Below are 20,000 nucleotides of genomic sequence, written 5' to 3'. Positions count from 1 at the left end.
CCTTTCCTTGAGAACAGTGTTAAGGTTGGCACACCGGTGTTACGCGCCTGGAGATATATTTCTCCTTATAGGAAGTCCCTCAGGATGTCTAGCTATCCTCGGGAAATTTGTGAGGGAAACGGCCGTATTCTAAGTCCCTATTGAGCCGAGTACATGTGACATGGACATGCCGTGATTGGTATTCTAGAAGCGAGTGTTTGTGTCAAAAGCGTGGCAAAGTCGTGGGAAGAATTAGAATAATCGTGGAAGCTCCGTGACATGGGGGTGGCCTTATCATGATAGTTACACGGGCGAAAAAAAGGCATATTTTTAATGTAATCTTTATTACCAAAAGCATACCACGCTCGGAAAGTAATATCTATATTGAATGTATTAGGCATCATTGTTGTAGACTTGGATTACAAACCATTTTAGGAAAACATGGATTCTCTACTGTTTTTGAGTTTGTTTACCTTTTGGCGGATGGTAGCAGTAGTCAGGAATGTAAAGTTAAAGAATATGATTATATGAAATATGTATAAATTAAATCTATATGTATGATATATTAAAATCACGCATATATTAACAGTATATTCTTTTGTTAGTCCTAACTATAACTGTAGTTTCTCTTATGAATTTGTCATTTGGACAGTGTCATTCATCTGAAACATACTAACTTTGGAACGGTTGGTAAACCTGAAGCAGCTGACACAGACGCTTTTGCGTTCTAGAATGCCACATTCGTTACATGAACACGAAATTGACACAACATGGACATAACATTGCCACGCCACACAGAAAATGTCCTAGAATACGGCTGCAATGTTTATTCACAGAGGCTTTGCCTGAGATGAGCATTCGTTGAAGTCTGAACTGCGTACTTGTTGCAGAAAGTCGCCAGTGCAATGGGGATTTTTGAACAGTTTTGATTTAAGGTATTCAATATCATCTATCAGTATCATGAATGGAATGCTTATATCATCTAAAAAATTTTAAGCGATTTCTTTTAGTAATTATTTATGAACATTTTAGATATACATACATTATAGATAGGTAAGTTGTCATATGTCCATATATATACATATATATATATATATATATATATGTATGTATGTATGTATGTGTGTGTGTGTGTGTGTGTGTGTGTGTGTGTGTGTGTGTGTGTGTGCGGGTGTGCATCCGCGCGTGCGTGTTTATAATAGGGATAAGCAGATAGTGGCCACAGTGGTTGTGGACACTACAGGCATATATTTATTGGGAATGTATAGGCCTAAATCTATAGACACAAGGATATAGAAAGGCATAAGCATTTGGATAAGAATAATATGAGCTTATGGATAAAAATATAAATGAACGTGACCATAACAAAAATAACATATACAACATATCATAATTGCATATGTGTTTAATGTGGTAAATGATATATTTGAACGTCAATTGAAGGTTTTCATCATACCACCTGAGGGATCAAACCTATCAATGTGTGCATATATATATATATATATATATATATATATATATATATATATATATATATATATATATATATATGTGTGTGTGTGTGTGTCTGTGTGTGTGTGTGTGTGTGTGTGTGTGTGTGTGTGTTTGTGTGTGTGTGTGTGTGTGTGTGTGTGTACATGTATTCATATATTTATCAGATATTTTACTTATCTTCTCTTTTATTTACTCGTATATTTATTCACATATCTATCCACTCATTTATTTATTCATTTAACTACTTACTTATCAGGAATATAGCTATTTTTCTCCTTTGTCTTATTCTAATTCCTTTCATTCCCATTTGCACATCCTTCCCACACCGCCCTTCCAAGAATTATTTAAACTCTGGAATGTTATAGGTGTCTGTTAAGGGTGTCCCCGCCGTGTTTCCCCTGACTGTTATTGGCACTCGCCTGCGAGGCTGAACGTTACGTAACCGCGAAATCACCGTCCACCCTCTTATTGGCCGCACTATAAACGGTATCAGTCCGGGCGTTCGTGTCCAGGGGAAGTCCAGACGGCGCGCATTCCAGCCGCGGAACAAGACCTGAACTACAGAAAGCGTGAGGGCGTGACGATCCTTGGGGACCTTTCGACCCTACATAAAGGACTGACCCTCTGGGATCTTGGACCAAGAGAGCTTATGGAAGGCAACGTCCTCCATTTGTCTCGTTAGGGAAAATGGTCTGCTTGACACGTTTGCCTGGGTAATGGTATTGTTTGTAAATAAATAAAGAAAATGGCTATATATAACATGTGAACCGATGTTAAAGAAGGAGAGATGACAGGTGGTGTTTATATTGAAGGGAACACTCTGCCAAAACTGGCTCGCAGACCTGCTACAGCCTGGTACGTGTATGAGAACCCGGATCTAGAGTTGGTCCCACTGGTACATAAGAATCTAAGCGATAAAGATAAGCGATAAACATGGAGTTCGGCGAACAAACTTTACAAACTAGATAATCAAATCACCCATTCTGTAGTGTCACTATATAAACAACAAACATTTTCTAAATCTAAAAAACGACAAAAAACAACATCTTTGATCCTCGTACGTTATGCCGGGAGAGCAAAATGTGAGAGGAAATGACAGTGTTTACCGGCAATACCTGATCCATGATAACCGGCTATCTATAACAATCTACAGTCTGCATACACATGGGATGTCTTTATTGCACCGATAGTCTCTAATATCAAAGAACACTTCATATTTTGGAAGATAAAATATATCTATGAATGTGTGATAGTGAGTTAGTGATGCAAACCCGCCTGTCGAAGATACAGTGCATAATGTTGCAGCACAGTACTGGGAAATCTTGAGGAGGCGCCACAGGACGTGCTAAAAACGAGCAAACGAGCAAACGAGCGCTCGGATCGGCGATGTCGGCGGGCTGGTTCCTGGGAATTCTACAATGGATACGACTTCAGTTCAGCTCCGAAGTGTTGCCATGCCCTTTCTTAAGCATATTATTGTAAATTGTATCTGTAATTCTTATGGACCAAATAGGGACTACGAAGGTATACAATATTGCAATAATACATATAAACGGTCTAAAAAAAAAAAAAAAAAAAAAAAAAGACCGTCGACGGTTCCCCAGAAACTACTCACACATTTTTTTTTTTACAGTAATTAAAGGAGTCATTAAATCGACAATCATCTCTACTTCTGAACAACGGCCTCTATAACAAACCGATAACCATACAATGTAGAGTAGCCTAACCTTACTTTTTTATGTGAGGAAGATGTAAAAGAAATTGCTTCACATGGATCTTCACACTTCCAAGGACAAGAATGACAAACACTTTCTGAAGACCTCTCCCGCTCTCTCAGCTTCCATTAACCAGAAGAAAAAAAATCCATTGTAAAATTGGTCTTAATGAGGCATGTCTATTTGGCTTATTCCTATTAATATTATTTATACTTATTGCTATTAACAGAAGGACTATTCATGATTAAAAAGCTCGATTTTAGAATTTTAACTTCGCTTTCCTATAGTGCTATATGCAAGTCATTCGGCTAACTGTTGACGTAAAACCACTGGTAGCTATCCCACATTTTTCTTTTTTTTATCTAACTGTTGCTATGGTTTTCCCGGTCGGTGTGACCGGTTTTTCTACTTGTAATTCGGGTTTTTTTTTCTATCCCAATGCTTTTATATCATTCATTTGAAACATTACCCGCCGACCTATAATGGATCTAGTATAAAGTGATCATCTGCCACTACATCAGACCAGATCTTAACTACAGACTAAAAAGTTTCGTAGGAGAGCAGAGTCCGGACGCCCCTCCCACCTCTCCCTCTCCCTCCTACCCGCTCCTCCTCCCCTTACCCCTCCTTCCCCCTCCCTCTCCCATGCCCCGAGGGACCCCCTTCTCGACTGGAAAGTCCGAAGAAGTTTTGCACACATCAAATTCCCGTCTGTGTAAACGCCTCCATTGTTTCAGGTGTTCCTCCTACCACAGGTGAGTCATCGACGTAATCTAATGGGAATACATTTCATCTAAGAAGTTGATAGATCTGGATGTTTTATTGAAAGGTATTGATATAAGTATGGGCTCCCTGCTGATAAAATTCCTACTGATTTTGCAAAATAGGTCGTACGAATATCTAGTGTGCACTATAATCCAGCTACTATCACAGGAAGTGCCTTAATCTGCTGGTAGGGAGGTCTATCTTTAACACGTCATTCTTTTTTTCTTTTATTTTTTTCATTCTTAATGGGTGGTATTAAAAGTGACCTAGCTGTAAGTAAGTGGCCCATCTATCACTTGCGAGTCCAAGTTTTCCTTCTGTCAAGCAAATGCCTCGTTCACCGCTGGCCCAATCCGTGTCGGTTTGATTGCCCTACTGCCAAGTGGAAAATCCTGTATTTACATCATTTGTTAAGCATTACTGACGTCAAATCTGTACACATAAAGAGAGGGGGAGGAAGGGAGGCAGGGAGGGAGGGAGAGAGAGAGAGAGAGAGAGAGAGAGAGAGAGAGAGAGAGAGAGAGAGAGAGAGAGAGAGAGAGAGAGAGAGAGAGAGAGAGAGAGAGAGAAAGAGAGAGAGAGAACGATAGAGAAGGAGAGAGACGTAGACACACATAAAAGAGCGGTAGTAAATCATTGAACTATCAAAGGGATAAGGTCATAGAAAGAGCAAAATAAAGTGAAATAAAGGGAAAACTTGTCGAGGTGATGTATTGGCCTCGAGCTTTCAATAATTTATAACTCTGGCTTCATATTTCTCTTCGCGAGAAAGAGACGGGAGAGGGAGCCATGAAATTGGGAGGGAGAAGGACCTTGGGACTTGGCAATCCCGCTTCCCTTTTACGCCCCCCCCTCCCCTTCCCCCTTCCCCCACCCATCCCCCAGCCCCTCCTCCTTCCATCTGTCCTTTCCAAGCCGTAAACAAAGCATCGAATTTCTGTCTTCATCCTATCAATATCCATATGTTAAAAAAACATTATATAACCTAATAATACCTATTCATACTCGAACCAGCGATACCAGACACATATCCCTATCCTCATTCGTACACGCTATCATCATAATGACATAATATAATAATAATATCACCGTGAGCATGATCTCATTCTCACTATTATTATCAGTTGCACCGACACCAACGCAGCAATGATATAAAGACGAACACAATCATCATCATAAATCAATATGCTCACATTTGCAGTCTCAGCCATTGATTTTGCATTTCCACTCGATCAACTATCGGACTCACGTATCAGCGGCTTATATAATGCTGACTCCTTCACCCTCCGACCTGGCACGGCTGGCACGGCTGGCGACGTCATTCGAGACACGCAATTATAGCATCATTTGTTTCGTTGTTTACTTCTTTTCCTAGTTTTTTTTCTTTTTCCCTTATTTCCTAATGTTTTTTTTGCGGTTTGTTTGTTTTCTCATTTCCTTTGATTGTTCTCTTTCTTTTTCTTCTTTATCTTCATCTTCGTTATCGTTTTCTTCGTCTTTGTCTTTTTCTTCTTTTTTTATTTTTCTCCTCCTTCCCCCTCCCCCCAAACTCCTCCCAACCTCTTTTACTGGTGCATATTCTGTTTACAAAAGATCTTAGTACTTTAATATTTTGACTCATTTTCCTCCCTCTCTTTCATCTCCAGTGAAACAATAGAATCTATTTACTTCCACCAAAACGAAATTATATTTTATGAACTTCGAAGAGAGAATCGAAACAAACAAAACAAGTAAAACAACGACAAATACCTCAACAAAGACATACCGTCATTCCTCTTCACTTTTTTTATGTATATGTATTTATATGTATTCTTTTATACACGCTCCCATTTGCTACGAATTTGCTGAGTCATCCTGAGCTCCGGTAGACATACGCAGAAGGCTGCAACGACCATGACGTAGATAAGAATCCTGAGAACCTCATCTTCATGTTGCATCTTCACTTTACGTTTTCTCCTTGATTCGGATCATCGAGTTGCACGACGGGGGGAAGGGGGGGGGGAGTGGGGAGACGAGTCTGATAATCTCTTTTTTATCTCGCCAACAATAATGTCTAATCATTCGTCATACCGACTGTTCCCCGGTAAGAAGATAATGACAGTGACCCGTTAACAGACTGAGGGGAATATATATGTTCGCGATTTCGTAATTTCGTAATATGCCGGTAATGGATCTCCGTGCAGTCAACCATGCAATTAGATTCCTCGGGGAAGTGATCTCTTTTTCGGATTTTTAAGGGTTTTCTAATCGGACGGATTTCCGGGTGTTGTATCATCACGGTGATGGATTATAATCAGATTTTTTTTTTTTTTTTTCTCACTTTCGATATTTTACAACCTTATATTTTTCACTTACATTGTACGTGTATATGTGCATGTATACACGCGTATACATATACTTATGTATATATGTGTATGTGGGTGTGGGTGGGGGTGGGGTGGGGGGTGTACGTGTGTGTGTTTGTGTGAATGTACATATATTAAGCGTTCGAAATTCACTTCCTCTCCACCGATTTAATCAAGCGAAAGGATGGTTGATGTCGACAGAAGGCGGTACAAAGCAAGGCGGCGATATGAGCTCTGGCACCCAAAGCATGGGGACCAAAAGTGCCATATTTCACACGCAGCTTGAATAGCATCGCGGGAGAAAAGTTTAATAATCGGGATGATTGGAATTGTTCTTTGGAAGGAAAGGAAGAAAGGACATCTTTGGAATAAATGAGGACAGGTCAGGACAGAACAGGTCATTTCAGAAAGAAATGTTAATATCACGTGGAACCATTTAAAATTTGAATAACCTCCTTATATAGATCTAAATATTTATCCCCTTCCCCTCAAAAAAGAGAGAAAACAAATAAATAAATAAAACAGAAATGCTATACTAGTAGTTCGAATTTGCCTTTGTAAGCCAAGTAGCAATATAAAGAAATCCAGATCAGCGCCATTAATACCTGTCTGCAATCTCGCTTTTCCTACGCCCTTAAAAGTTCTTTCTCGTTTCCGTCTTGATCTTCCTCTTCACTTGCAACAAACCTAAGAGCCCGCCCAACCTCAAACCTCCCTCTCCTGACAGAATAAAACTGCAATGCATCCGTTACTTCCGTTCCATCTTGCAATGCACTTCCAATTTGTCGAGGAGATCTTCCAAAGCTTTCGTCCAATTTCGCCCTTGTGTCTGTCTTAGGGAAATGGGATCGACTCTTGCCAATTACGTCTTTCTTAATGGCCATACTGGGGATTGGTGTGCGTGTCAATAAGTCTGTCTGGCTCGCTTGGCCGCTGTAATGCGACTAGGGCCGAGTGGCCTTATTCACTGGGTTCTTTATCTTTATTATCAAGGCTTTTATCATCATCATTTATCATATTTTATCATTCTTATTATTATTGTTGATATTACTGTTATCATTATTATCATTATCATTATCAATAATATTATTATTATCATTATGATAATAGTAATGATCGTTATCAATATCTTTTGTATTGTCATTATCATTGTTACTAGTATCATTACCATTATCGTTATTACTATTATTATCATTTGCGTCATTATTTGTTCAACCATAATTACCATTTTCATCATTCTTACCATTGCTATTGTTGTTGTTTATATCAGTATCATTTTATCATTACTATTGTTTTCATTATCGTCATCATTTCTTAACATTATCATCATCATCATCATCAGTAGTAATAATCGTAGTAATAGTAATAGTAGTAGTAGTAGTAACAGTAGTAATAGTAGTAATAGTAGTAGTAGTAGTAGTAGCATCAGCAGCAGCATTAACAATCATAATACATCACCATCATCCCCATCATTTTCATCATACTCAAAGTGTCTACAATCATAATCATAACCATTATCATTATCATAACTCTGCCCTTACCATCATCATCATCACCCCCCCCCCCCCTCCCCCTTTACCTTGTCCAGAGAGAAATCACCAAAAAGGGCAAAGCACTTACCCCTGTCCCATCCCCCACCCCCAACTCTACACCCCCCCCCTCCGTCCCCCTCCGTTCCCCCCCGGCAGGCGTCATCACGGGGTAAACGGAGCAGAAAAAAGTGCGCATGTGTGTTCACCTTGCACGGGTAATCATGGTGAATTCCAGCGAGACGGCTGGTGACGTCAGACGTGATGCTGGGTTAAGTGGATAACAGGATAATATATGTATATAAAAAAAAGTTGGATATAAATTCGTATCAATTTTCTTTCTCGTATCTTTATTTTTTCCGAAATTTTGTTTTTGGGGGGAGTCTAATTTTTTGCAAAATGGTTATTTGCTGTATATTTCTTCCTTCTCCAACGCACACGCTTGAAATAGATTGCTTCTGGAGAGCATTCGCCTCCCCTCCCATCCCCTCCCTCGTAACTCATTATCTTCCACTCATTAGCTCCTTCTCATTAGCTCCCGTGTGCTTCATCATCACCAGCGCTGATGGAAGCTAAGTTGCTGGCGACCATAAATCTCCCTGGATGAAGATGGCGACGACAGCACCCTCGCCGGACTCTTGTCTTGCTTGTGTCGACTTTGGTTACCTTGCTCACTCGGGGTGACACTCATGAAGACGAATTCTCGGTGGCGAGCTTAAGGGGCGGCTGAGGTGAAGGAGCTGAAGGAGGAGGAGGAGGAGGAAGGGGAGGAGGAGGAGGAGGAGGAGGAGTATCAGAAGAAGGAGAATGAGGAGAATGAGGAGGAGGAGGGGGAGGAGAATGAGAATAAAGAGGAGGAGGAGGAGGAAAGGAATAAGGAGAGTGAGGAGGAGGAGGAGAAGGAGAAGGAGAAGGAGGAGGAGGAGGAGGAGGAGGAGGAGGAGGAGGAGAGTGAGGAGGAGAAGGAGAAGGAGAATGAGGAGGAGGAGGAGGAGGAGGCAGGTGAAGATAGGACTTGGCGGGGTGGGATCTTTGGTTTAATCTGTTATACTAGTTGGGTCAAGAGATCGCCGTGTAGTGTGGGTGATGTTTACGTGCGTGTGTGTGTGTGGGAGAGAGAGAGTGGGGGGGGAGGAAGTGTTGGGGAGGGAATGATTCATAACAGTTTCAAAGAGGAACAAAAAGGTTACACGAACAGGAGTCACTTAATCTGAGTCTTATAGCCTGTCTCTACACGTAAAATTAGTACATTAACACCAGTCAGATGATAAGATAACCACAAAATCATGTCAAATGACCAAACGAACACAGTGTTAAATCATTACTTATCCAGTATTAAAAAATTAATGGTTTATGACTCTAGAAATGCCGTCAGCCTTATGATAAATATAATGCATAAAATTGGCCATGGCTGCATTTACCCTCGGGGCCACCATGGTCCTGTTGCTCTCCCATGGTTTACTTTCCTGGCGATGGAATACAGATAAGTCTTGTGACGTCTAAAGAATTCAGCGACAGTGGAATGCAGACAAGGCTTGTGACGTCAGAGGTACTCTGTTTTGAAATATTTATGGGTTATCGCAACCGTTGCGTTCATTCTTAGAATCGCTGTATAAACACGCGGAAAATAAATCAAATGAGGATTTAAAAAAAAAGAGTGCATCCTAAAAAGGAGCTAGATAACCTAGCATAAATCGCACTTAAAGATCCGTGTACAAATATCCTTCCTTTTCGGAACCATTCAATACTTCCATAAACATGGCCAAATCCCCCCCCCCCTCCCCTCCCCTCTCTTGGGATTCTTCTTCTTTGAATTCAAAACATGGATGTCCCCCTCTCCACCTCGCACCCCCACCCCCTCTCCCTCTCTCCCCCTCTCCCTTCACCCCAAAGAAACCCTCTCTCTTGCCAAGCGTCGAAGCAAAACGTAACAAAAACAAGCGAGCCATTACTCTGGCAGCCACAACCACGCAGCAGCAGCGGTAGGCACACGTCACAACATCGAGTGCGTAATCTGTTAAGGATTCTGATGAAGTGAATTTGTATCGTTCATCATGCGAATGAGGATAGGAGGAAGGAGGGGAGGAGGAGGGAGGGGGAGGTGAAGTGATTTTTCTATGTTACATGGGGAAATAGGATGCTAGATAGGACTAATGGTATTGGATACTAAAAGGATGATGGTAATAGTAATGATAATAAATAAAACATCAATGTCAATAACAACAATATTAGTAGCAGTAGCAGTGGTAGTAGTAGTATAGTATTAGTAGTAGCAGTAGTAGCAATATAAATAGCAGTAGTAGTAGAAGTAGCAATAACAATAAATAAACAAATTGTTATAAATCCAATGTCTTAATCATAATCCTATGTGACAGCCCCACTTCTATAATCAAAGCAAAGAATCCCCACAGCAACAAAATCATGCATATAAAAACGACCACAAAGATTCTGATAAAAAATAATAATAATAACTTCACCATCATAAATATCAAGTCAATCTTACTCAAACCACCATCACCATCAAGAAAGCAAACAAACGAAAGCAAAGAAAAGAAAGTAAGGACACTCTCACCATAAGAAACAAGGGCCAAGATACAAAAGTCAGAGATAAAGGGAGAGTTTTTTTGTTTCGACTGAAGATAGTGCCACGTGTAGGTGCCATGGTGCTCGACACTGTAGGTCTGCTTGGTCACAAGGTCGGCGGACGCGAGGGGATCTTCGTGCAGGAGGGAGGGGGTGAAGGGGAGAGGACGGGATGGAGGGTAGGGAGGGAAGGAGGAGGGGAGGGGAGGGAGGGGGAGGGGTGTGGAGGATGGGGAAGAGAGGGAGGGGAAGGGTAGTGGAGGGAAGGGATGGAGGACAGGGAGGGGGGGAGGAGTGGAGGGAGGGGAAGAACAGGAAAAAGGAGGAGAGGGATAGAAGAGAGGAATGGAAGGGGAGGGAAGCGAAGAGGAGTGGAGGGAAGAAGGAAAGGAAAGGGAGGGGGGGGGGAAACAAAGGAAAAGCTGCCCTCGTGTTTGTCGTCTTTGCCCCCACCCCCCTCTTCCAAAGATGGAGGACCTGGTTCCTTTTACGCTTAATGCTCACCCTCACCCTCTCCCTCTCCCTCTCCCTCTCCCCCACCCTCTCCCTCAGGCTCACTTTCTCCCTCTCCCTCACTCTTACTCTAACTCTCATCCTCCCCCTCTCCTCCACCCTCTCCCTCACGCTCACTCTCTCCCTCTCCCTCTCCCTCTCCCTCTCCCTCTCCCTCTCCCTCTCCCTCTCCCTCACCCTCACCCTCTCCCTCTCCCTCTCTTCAGTGATTGCGAGAGAGCAACTGGAAGGAATTATATAATCTTCGTCGTGGTATATCAATATCCATCATCTGCTGGCCTTATTCCATGGATATAGGATAAGAAATCATCACCCAGGAATACGTAATGATTTGAAAAAAAAAAAAAAAATGAAGGAGCATTTCCCCTTTAACCCCTTCCTCCCCCCTACATCACCCCCACCCAACCCCCCAATCCTCAACCTCCAACCAACAATCCCTTCTCATTAATCAGGCCAAGTTTGACAAGACGCGAGGTTCGGTATCACAACAGCACCTTCCCTTTAAACTCTTTCCTTCCATTATGGTGCATTTGGCAAGCTCGAGGAAATCTCTACCAAAAGAAAAAAAAAACATTCCATATAAGCCATCTTTTTTCTTCTTTTTTTTTTAGTCAAATACACTTGCCGTATTCGCTCGTGCCGATTGCATACATCACAATACTGCAAGCATAAAACGCACCAACTCCCAATGAATCCATCATGATACTCAACAGACTCAACCTCGTGGAGATACTGCGATGCTGAGAAACAAGTTTGTTCCGAGAATTCCACTGACAAAATTATCACTACACACAAAACACAAAACTGTGTATATGAAGAAAAAAAAAAGTGGTAGAACCAGTGGCCACCACGCCAAAAAAATAAAGATTTTGGTGTACCCAAGTGGCGCGTTACCGCCAAGCGAGAATTCAATACATGCTCGTGGAAATCAAGGTTAAGCTAGATTGTACAAACGCATGCGCCGGCACATGCGCACGCACGAGGGCACATGGTGTTACGGACGCAGAAAACGTCACAGCTGAGTTGAATTAATTAAGTTTGGTGATTAAAATAAATAGAAATTCAAAACACGATAAAGAGAGGCTATTATTAGACTATATTCATCTCCATATCATTATTATCATTATTGCTATTATTATCATCATCATCCTCCCTATTAGTGCTATTATCATTATCACTGAAATAATTATCATAATCTTAATTATAATACTGATGATTATTATTACCATTATTAACAATATTATCATTATCATCATAATGATTACCATTATCATCATAAACATGATCATTATCATCATTAGTATAATTATCATCATCCTTATCATTACCAATATTATAATCACTATCTTAATTTCCACAATGAACATTATCATCATTGACTGTTCTACTGTTATGACCCCAGAAACAAGAAAGAACAGCAAACGAACAAATATCCGACCCCAAGCCCCAAATAGCAATAACAATAAATACGTAAATAAAATCCCAACCGAGTGCCTGCGAGACGAGAAAGCAAAGAGCAAGGAGCAAGGAGCCAAAGGAGGTGGATGGACTGGTGGGTCGTGCGAGCAGCTCCTTGACGTAGACGTGCAAGGTCACTCGTGCATGCGTAGTAGAGTGATATCTTTAGAATGTGTTATGGAATGTTGGCTGCAGCGTGGATGAATAAAGGAGGGAACTACGGTTGTAAGTGAGAATGTACATGATAGCGCACAGGATGAAGACGAATAGAGATATCAAAGACATGAGGACAAAGGGACAACAACAACAAAAAAATGACGACGGTGGTGCGTGTTACACGACTGACTGCGAATATTAACACTGTAGTGGATAGAATAATGTTCCTGGCGTGATGATTTTAGTAACAATGGTTGTGGGGATTACAGCAACATCGGGATGGTTTGCATCACTCTAATCATCATCATAAATAACATTATTGTTAGTATTATGCATATCGTTATATTTGGTGTTATTACAAACATGGCCATTATCAATATGATTATCTTAACTAATACCATTAATAATTTCACTAGGATAATTATTATTATCAATATCGTTGAGGTTGAACTCTTAACCACACCATCATCATAGTTCATCATTATCAGCAGTCCCGTTGTTTCCTACAATAAAAACGTTGATAGAATGATGTCAATACACTCAAGCACATTTCTTCCTCATATAAACGGGAAGTCAGCATGAGGAAAACAAGACGCAGAACCACAGCTCAACGTGGAAGCAGCACATACCATCTCGCTCGACTTCCGTGAAAACCCCGTGGGAGTTACGAGCTTCTCACGGTGTCGTCTGTGGGGCACTGCCGGTTTCGCAACACGGCTGCTGCTTCTGACGTCTCTAGGATGATGTTAAATACGCCTTGCGTTACAGTCACGGATGCGGTTTCCTCGTACGAACAGCCTGGTTGGCGGAATTCTGTTGTGAAAACGGTTTGTGTCTCTTTATTTCTTTCCTACCTGCTCTACGGGGGAAACCTGGCGGGATCTTTTACTTGCACAAGTGGATTTTTCTTGGATATAGGAAGAGGCGGGAGATGGGAGGCGGGGCAGATAAGGATCAGTTTCGTACGACTTAAGTAAAGAAAGAATTGGGTTCAAAACATTAATAAATGCATTTCCTTTACCATCCAACAAGACAAATAAGAAATCATGACTTTACATGATGATCTTGCGGATAACAAAAGCTTTTTTTTCTTCTTTTTAATAATTTACATATTTGCCTAATCAGTACTGGTAAGATATGCATTATCCTATATCAATCTTGGAGAGTTGACATTCTAATGTTGTGTAATGTAATGATAATGTAATAGAACAGCCCGCAAGAAGGTAAAAAATGAACATTGGATAACACAGAGACATTCCTATAATCTCAGTGAAACCAGCGGTCGAGGGGGAAAGGAATGGCAGTTGTAGGTGTCCGAATCCCTGCCTGTGATATTGATTGTTTGTGATATTGCCTAAACGGAAATCGTTCGTATCTTCTTTTGGACAAAATCCTAATATTCTTATGTTTTGGTTGATAACGCTAAGTGCGTTTGTAAATATGTGGGTATTAGCACACATGTATGTATGTATATATGTATATATATATATATATATATATATATATATATATATATATATTTATGTATATATATAAATATATATATATATATATTCATGTATAATACATATATATATATATATATATATATACATATATATATATATATATATATATATATATATATATATATACATACATACATACATACATACATATATAATACATACATAATATATACATACATACATACATACATACATACATACATATATAAATAATATATAAATATTATATATATATATAATATATATATATATAATATATATATATTATAATAATATGTATATATATATAATATATATATATATATATATATTATATATATAAACATATATATATATATAAATATATATATATATATATATATATATATATATATATATATATATATATATATATATATATATACATACATAAAATCTAAAAGCATAAAGGAACCCAAAAAGTATTATCTCAACAGAAAGGAAGTATATTCAAAACAGATTGCCCAGCTGTTAATAAACGTTTGTTCCGCAGCATAAAAAAGCCTCTCTGCGATCAATAAGACACAAACAGTTGCTCCCCCCCCCCCCTAAAAAAAAATGCCTATAAAACTACATGGAGCGGCGTTCGTGTGTATGATTCCATTTTCTCCGTTTGAAAGCGAGTCGTTTGTGAGAAATTTTACGCGAGTTACACTTCAATAACAGTACACAAAGGTCTGCCATGAGGTGAACACAGATCAAGCTCTGAAGCATTTCGTCTCTTCATGGCAAAGTGGAGGCTTTAGAAGAAGGCTTAAGTGAATCTGACATTGATTTTATACGATTTTTTTTTTCTTATCATGAAGAGGTGTAATTTTTTTTTTTTTTTTCATATCAATTTATATATGTTTGGATTAAAACGGGTAATTAAAGGGAAATTTTTTTTATATTAGTTCTTTCCTATGAAGGAGTTTGCAATCACATTCATTTTTGTTTTTCATTTTTCATATCAATTTATATATGTTTGGATTAAAACGGGTAATTAAGGGAATATGTTGTTAGTGTGTTTCCTATGAATGTTGTGCAATCTCATTCTTTGTGTTTTCATGTGCGTGTATATATATGTGTGTGTTTGTTTGTTTGTTTGTTTGTGTGTGAGTGTGTGTGTGCGTGTGCGTGTGCGTGTGCGTGTGCGTGTGTGTGTGTGTGTGTACGTGTGTGCGTGTGCGTGTGCGTGTGTGTGTGTGTGTGTGTGTGTGTATGTAAACCCCACTCCTGTTAACATCACATGCCTATTGTCATACGAATAGGGTTTTCAGCATATAAAGTACTTTTGATATGATAAATGCAAGTATTTCTTGGAGATAGGCCTACAGCGAGTTTTTGCCGCCAAAGTTTATTTGAATAACAAGGGAAAAAATAATCCAGTTTTTGGTATTAGGCCTAAACTTATGGAGAGAACGTGACCATGGGAAAAAAACGAAGTAAGCCTACACATAAGATAAAACAAATATACCCCCACTCACATATAATACATATATATATATATATATATATATATATATATATATATATATATATATATATATATGTGTGTGTGTGTGTGTGTGTGTGTGTGTGTGTGTGTGTGTGTGTGTGTGTGTGTGTGTGTGTGTGTGTGTGTGTGTGTGTGAGTCAAGCGGAACCTAGTCTAACAACCAGTACTCCCAACCCAATATTTCATTTTATTTCCGTTTACCAACTAACGTCCCATCCCACACCAACCGCCACAGCAAGCCTTGTATCCGGCTTGGGTACTCCGACACTTACCTGCAGAAGGAGAGCGCCGTCCCTAACGATGACCCTCACGCAGTACTTGTGTCCAGAGGCGCCACATGGGACCACCACGTGCACGTCCTCGATCTGGGAATATTGCACCAGCACCTCCAGGAAGCCAGACGTCTGTGGGAAAGGGAAAGGAATTGCAGCTTAGAACAAGAACCGAGGGATTATGTGCAGGAGATTGCATTGTTGAAGAACTGGGGTCCTTAGCGTTGAGGATGTGAATAAAGTGTAGTTATTAACGGTTAGGTGTATCGTTGTATGCGTGTGTCTTTCATGTGGGTATGAGTGGGTGGCTCGTTGTTTTGGTGAGCGTTTGTTGGTGTTATAAGCGCTGGGAGAGGAGAAGGGAAGAGGGCGTGTTGCGTGTGAGGAGAATGATTCTATTTCGATGCACAAAATATTAACTAATACGTGTGATGAAATATTAGTTTTAACAGGATGAGGGCGTGGCTGAATGGGTGCTAGGAAGGAAGGGCGTGGCTGTAAGTGTCGTGACAAAATAAAGGCAATTATATATATATATATATATATATATATATATATATATATATATATATATATATATGTATGTATGTATGTATGTATGTATGTATGTATGTATATATGTATGTATATATGTATGTATATATATCAAACTGGTGACCACAATAATTCTTAAAATCAAGAGACTTAAATACTACACATAAAATATGTGAGAGAGATGTCTGGAAACATTCACTTAGAGGGAAAACATAATCTGAGGAAAAGAAAAGAAAAAAAAACGAAAATCAACGGACACCTAAGAAGTTTCGAGAAGATTCCGACGTGAATTTTAAATGGCGACCAGAGAGTGTTTTACTTTCAAAGACTTCTGACTGGTTTAAAATGCTATGTGTCGTGTGTACTGTGGACACATCAAAAAACGAGTTTCCCAAAACTTGTGTTGGAAAGATAATGTGTTATGGTGAAAACTTGCATCACTTACATACGAGCACGCCATACTTACATGCATACACACGTACATAAAATAGTTCTGTGTGTGTGTGTGTGCGTGCGCGCGCGCGTGTGCGTATGCGCGAGTGTTTTTTGAATAGCAACATAAAAATAATACAACATACCCTAATAACAGTACTAAGAAAAAAAATCAGAAAGGAGCTACCAAAGATGACGCAACGCCAGTTATATTGTTCTTTCACGGAGAAAAAGTGGCATGGCAAGTAAAGCGATAACCGTCGTTTTTTCTGTCGGAGCGGAAGCGTAAAGTTAATGTTAGAAGTAGTTCCACTTTTTTTTTTTTTTTTACGTAGAAGTAGTTCTACTTTTTTTCTCTCTCTCTATCTAACTCCTTTTTTCTATCATGTATTGTCCTCCAGAAAGTCAGATAAGAATGTTTTACTTGTCGTGATAATGGTGGCGTCTTATTTAGTTGTTTTATTTTATTACTGCGAAGGAGAGTCGTTTTCAGATATGGCATGCAAATATAGTCTTTTTTTACATTTGCAACGGCAATTTCGGCATAAATATCAAAGTAGCCTTAATAGTCACGTTAGTATTTTTCTAGCATTCGCACACACACATGCACACGTACATGCAAACACACACTCACATGCATACACGAAAGATACTTTCACTTATCCTTGTTGCATAGGGATAAGTGTTTCTCTTTCTTTTATCTATTCTCTCATTCTCTCTCTCTCTCTCTCTCTCTCTCTCTCTCTCTCTCTCTCTCTCTCTCTCTCTCTCTCTCTCTCTCTCTCTCTCTCTCTCTCTCTCTCTCTCTCTCTCTATCCCTCTTTCTCTCTCTCTTTCCTTCTCTCACTCTCTCTCTCACTGGATGGAAAATGGCACAGTTTTTCGGAAGCACACACACACACACATACACACACACACACACACACACACACACACACACACACACACACACACACACACACACACACACACACACTCACACACACACACACACACACTCGCCCACAAACTGGCAAATGAAAGAGACACACACACATAGTCAGAGCACGAACGCTGGCACAGATGCACACACCTGCATTTTCTCCTCTACTTCTCCTCAATTTACTCACTGGTAACCCATCATTACCATTACTTTCCTAACCTCGCTCTACTTGAACGCGGTTGTCCTTCTGTTTCTTTTATCCCTCCAAAATTAATAGCTATTTGTCATCATTACCGTGACCAGACAACTGTCAATGATAAGCCCCAACAACAACCAAAAAATAAATATATATGTATATACTCGGCTTTCATTGTGGCTTTATCAACTAGTCCCTGGCCCGTATAATGTTGTGAATGATGAGAATTTAAACTGGGAACATCGTGGTGGCTGTTACTGTCTCTTCTCTCTATCAAGTCTTGGCGGAGGTCGCCTCGAGGTCGCCACGCTGGTCGACGATGGGAGGTGAGAGGTAGAATATGATAATATGAAGATGAGGAAGAATATGAGATGATGAAGAAGAAAAAGAGAAATAGGAGAGGAAGAAGAAGAAAGAGATAGGATATATAGAAGAAGATTAAGATATAGAAGAGGAAAACAGAAGAAAGAGGAAGAGGAATAAAAGGAAGAAGTAGAAGAACGAGACGAAAAAGGAGGAAAAAGAGATGATGATGAGTCTGGGATATTGAGAGCTGCCCTAATGACTAATAAATATCAAAGTAATTGGGTCAAGATTTAACCTATAAAAGGCGTATAGAAATGAAAGTCAGAATCGCTTCAGTTACATTTACAAAATATATGCGAATTAACCTAACGACAAAAAATACAAAGGAATCAGGTTAAGATATAATCTACAAAGAGAGAAAAAAACGAAACCTAAAAAAAAACGAAAAAAACGAGCGCGTTAATTAGCCCTTAACATGAAGAACTGCAATAGAATGTTAAACCATGGCGGCCAATGTTAAGGTCACCAGCACCGATAGCAGAGACGCACCTCGGGGTCAACGTGTCCAGGTGCAAAATGAGCAGAATTATTCGCAGAAATTTGCTATTCTTCGAATTTGAGAGCTTTGGAGGCCCTGAGGTGAGAATGATGGTGCCTTCGGAACTGCGTACAGCATCTCCAGAACAGCCCGCGTGACACGGTCTTAAAGAAACACAACACAAGTGAAAGGAAACACGTGTCTCATCGCAAGAATGAAAAAAAGATATATCAGTTTGGGAACGGATATCCTGTGTGTGTGTGTGTGTGTGTGTGTGTTTGTTTGTGTATGTGTGTGTGTGTATGTGTGTGGAGGGGGTGGGGAGGGACTACACAATTAGGATGAAATCTAAATTCAACTCACTATCTCTCCGTTCCCAAGCTTACTCTCTGAGTTTCACTAACATAAATTCCTGACATCAAATTTCTCAGCAATGCTGACGACCTGAATTCAGACTGACACCCTTTATCTTGACTCTCAGCACCATTGATAAGATGAGTTCATACAGAGGTGCTTGCGTCAAACTTATTTAGCAACGTGATAACAGCTTCCGTAAGATATAAGTATCTAGTTTGCAGACAAGCGGTCTGCGTCTTACAGAAATATCTTCTTGCTTTGAATATGTTTGCTTCTCTGGGTCAAAGTAAATCTGTTTTGACAAAGACGTTTGGCCAGCCAAGCTGTCTGCACAGGCATGTACATATGGTATTGCAATTTCTAGCTGCTGCTTTCTGTCACATGAATGTTGATGTGGTATTCATTCATTTTAAAACACGCCCATTTTTTCCCCTGCTTTGTGAATTATTACATTAACATACAAATTAGACAAACTCATCGGTACAGGTAACATTATGATAATCATACCGTTTGTTGACAATCGCAGGGTCAGCAACAAACATGACCCGAGAACCCGGTCTACTGCGCAGTTTGCATCACGTGCCTGCACCTGACCCCTGCCAGGCCCGCTCCCATGACACGCGACACACACGGCCCTTATGTCCTATTCATGAGAGAGGCGTTGCCGGTGGAGGATTCACCTTTCTCTCTATATATCTCTCTCTTTCTTTCTTTCTTTCTTTCTCTCTCTCTCTCTCTCTCTCTCTCTCTCTCTCTCTCTCTCTCTCTCTCTCTCTCTCTCTCTCTCTCTCTCTCTCTCTCTCTCTCTCTCTCTCTCTCTCTCTCCTCTCTCTCTCTCTCTCTCTCTCTCTCTCTCTTCTCTCTCTCTCTCTCTCTCTCTCTCTCTCTCTCTCTCTCTCTCTC

General features: G+C 40.0%; 1 protein-coding gene across 2 annotated transcripts in view; it reads right to left on the bottom strand.

Annotated features, from left to right (window-relative positions):
• The window catches only part of LOC122259850 (C-Maf-inducing protein), a 122,500-nt gene that overhangs the window by 53,971 nt on the left and 48,529 nt on the right, over positions 1-20,000 (bottom strand). For both annotated transcript variants that reach the window (XM_043026785.2, XM_043026786.2), the window contains exon 2: positions 15,813-15,944. In XM_043026785.2, coding sequence (XP_042882719.1) covers positions 15,813-15,944 — 132 coding nt within the window. The remainder of the gene's footprint in view (positions 1-15,812; positions 15,945-20,000) is intronic.

Source organism: Penaeus japonicus, unplaced genomic scaffold, assembly GCF_977035675.1.
Source record: "Penaeus japonicus unplaced genomic scaffold, GWHDUDI00000001_assembly GWHDUDI00000023, whole genome shotgun sequence".
Taxonomy (NCBI): Eukaryota; Metazoa; Arthropoda; class Malacostraca; order Decapoda; family Penaeidae; genus Penaeus; species Penaeus japonicus.
The sequence above is the reverse complement of the archived record's forward strand: the minus strand, read 5'-3'. Positions and strand labels throughout refer to the sequence as shown.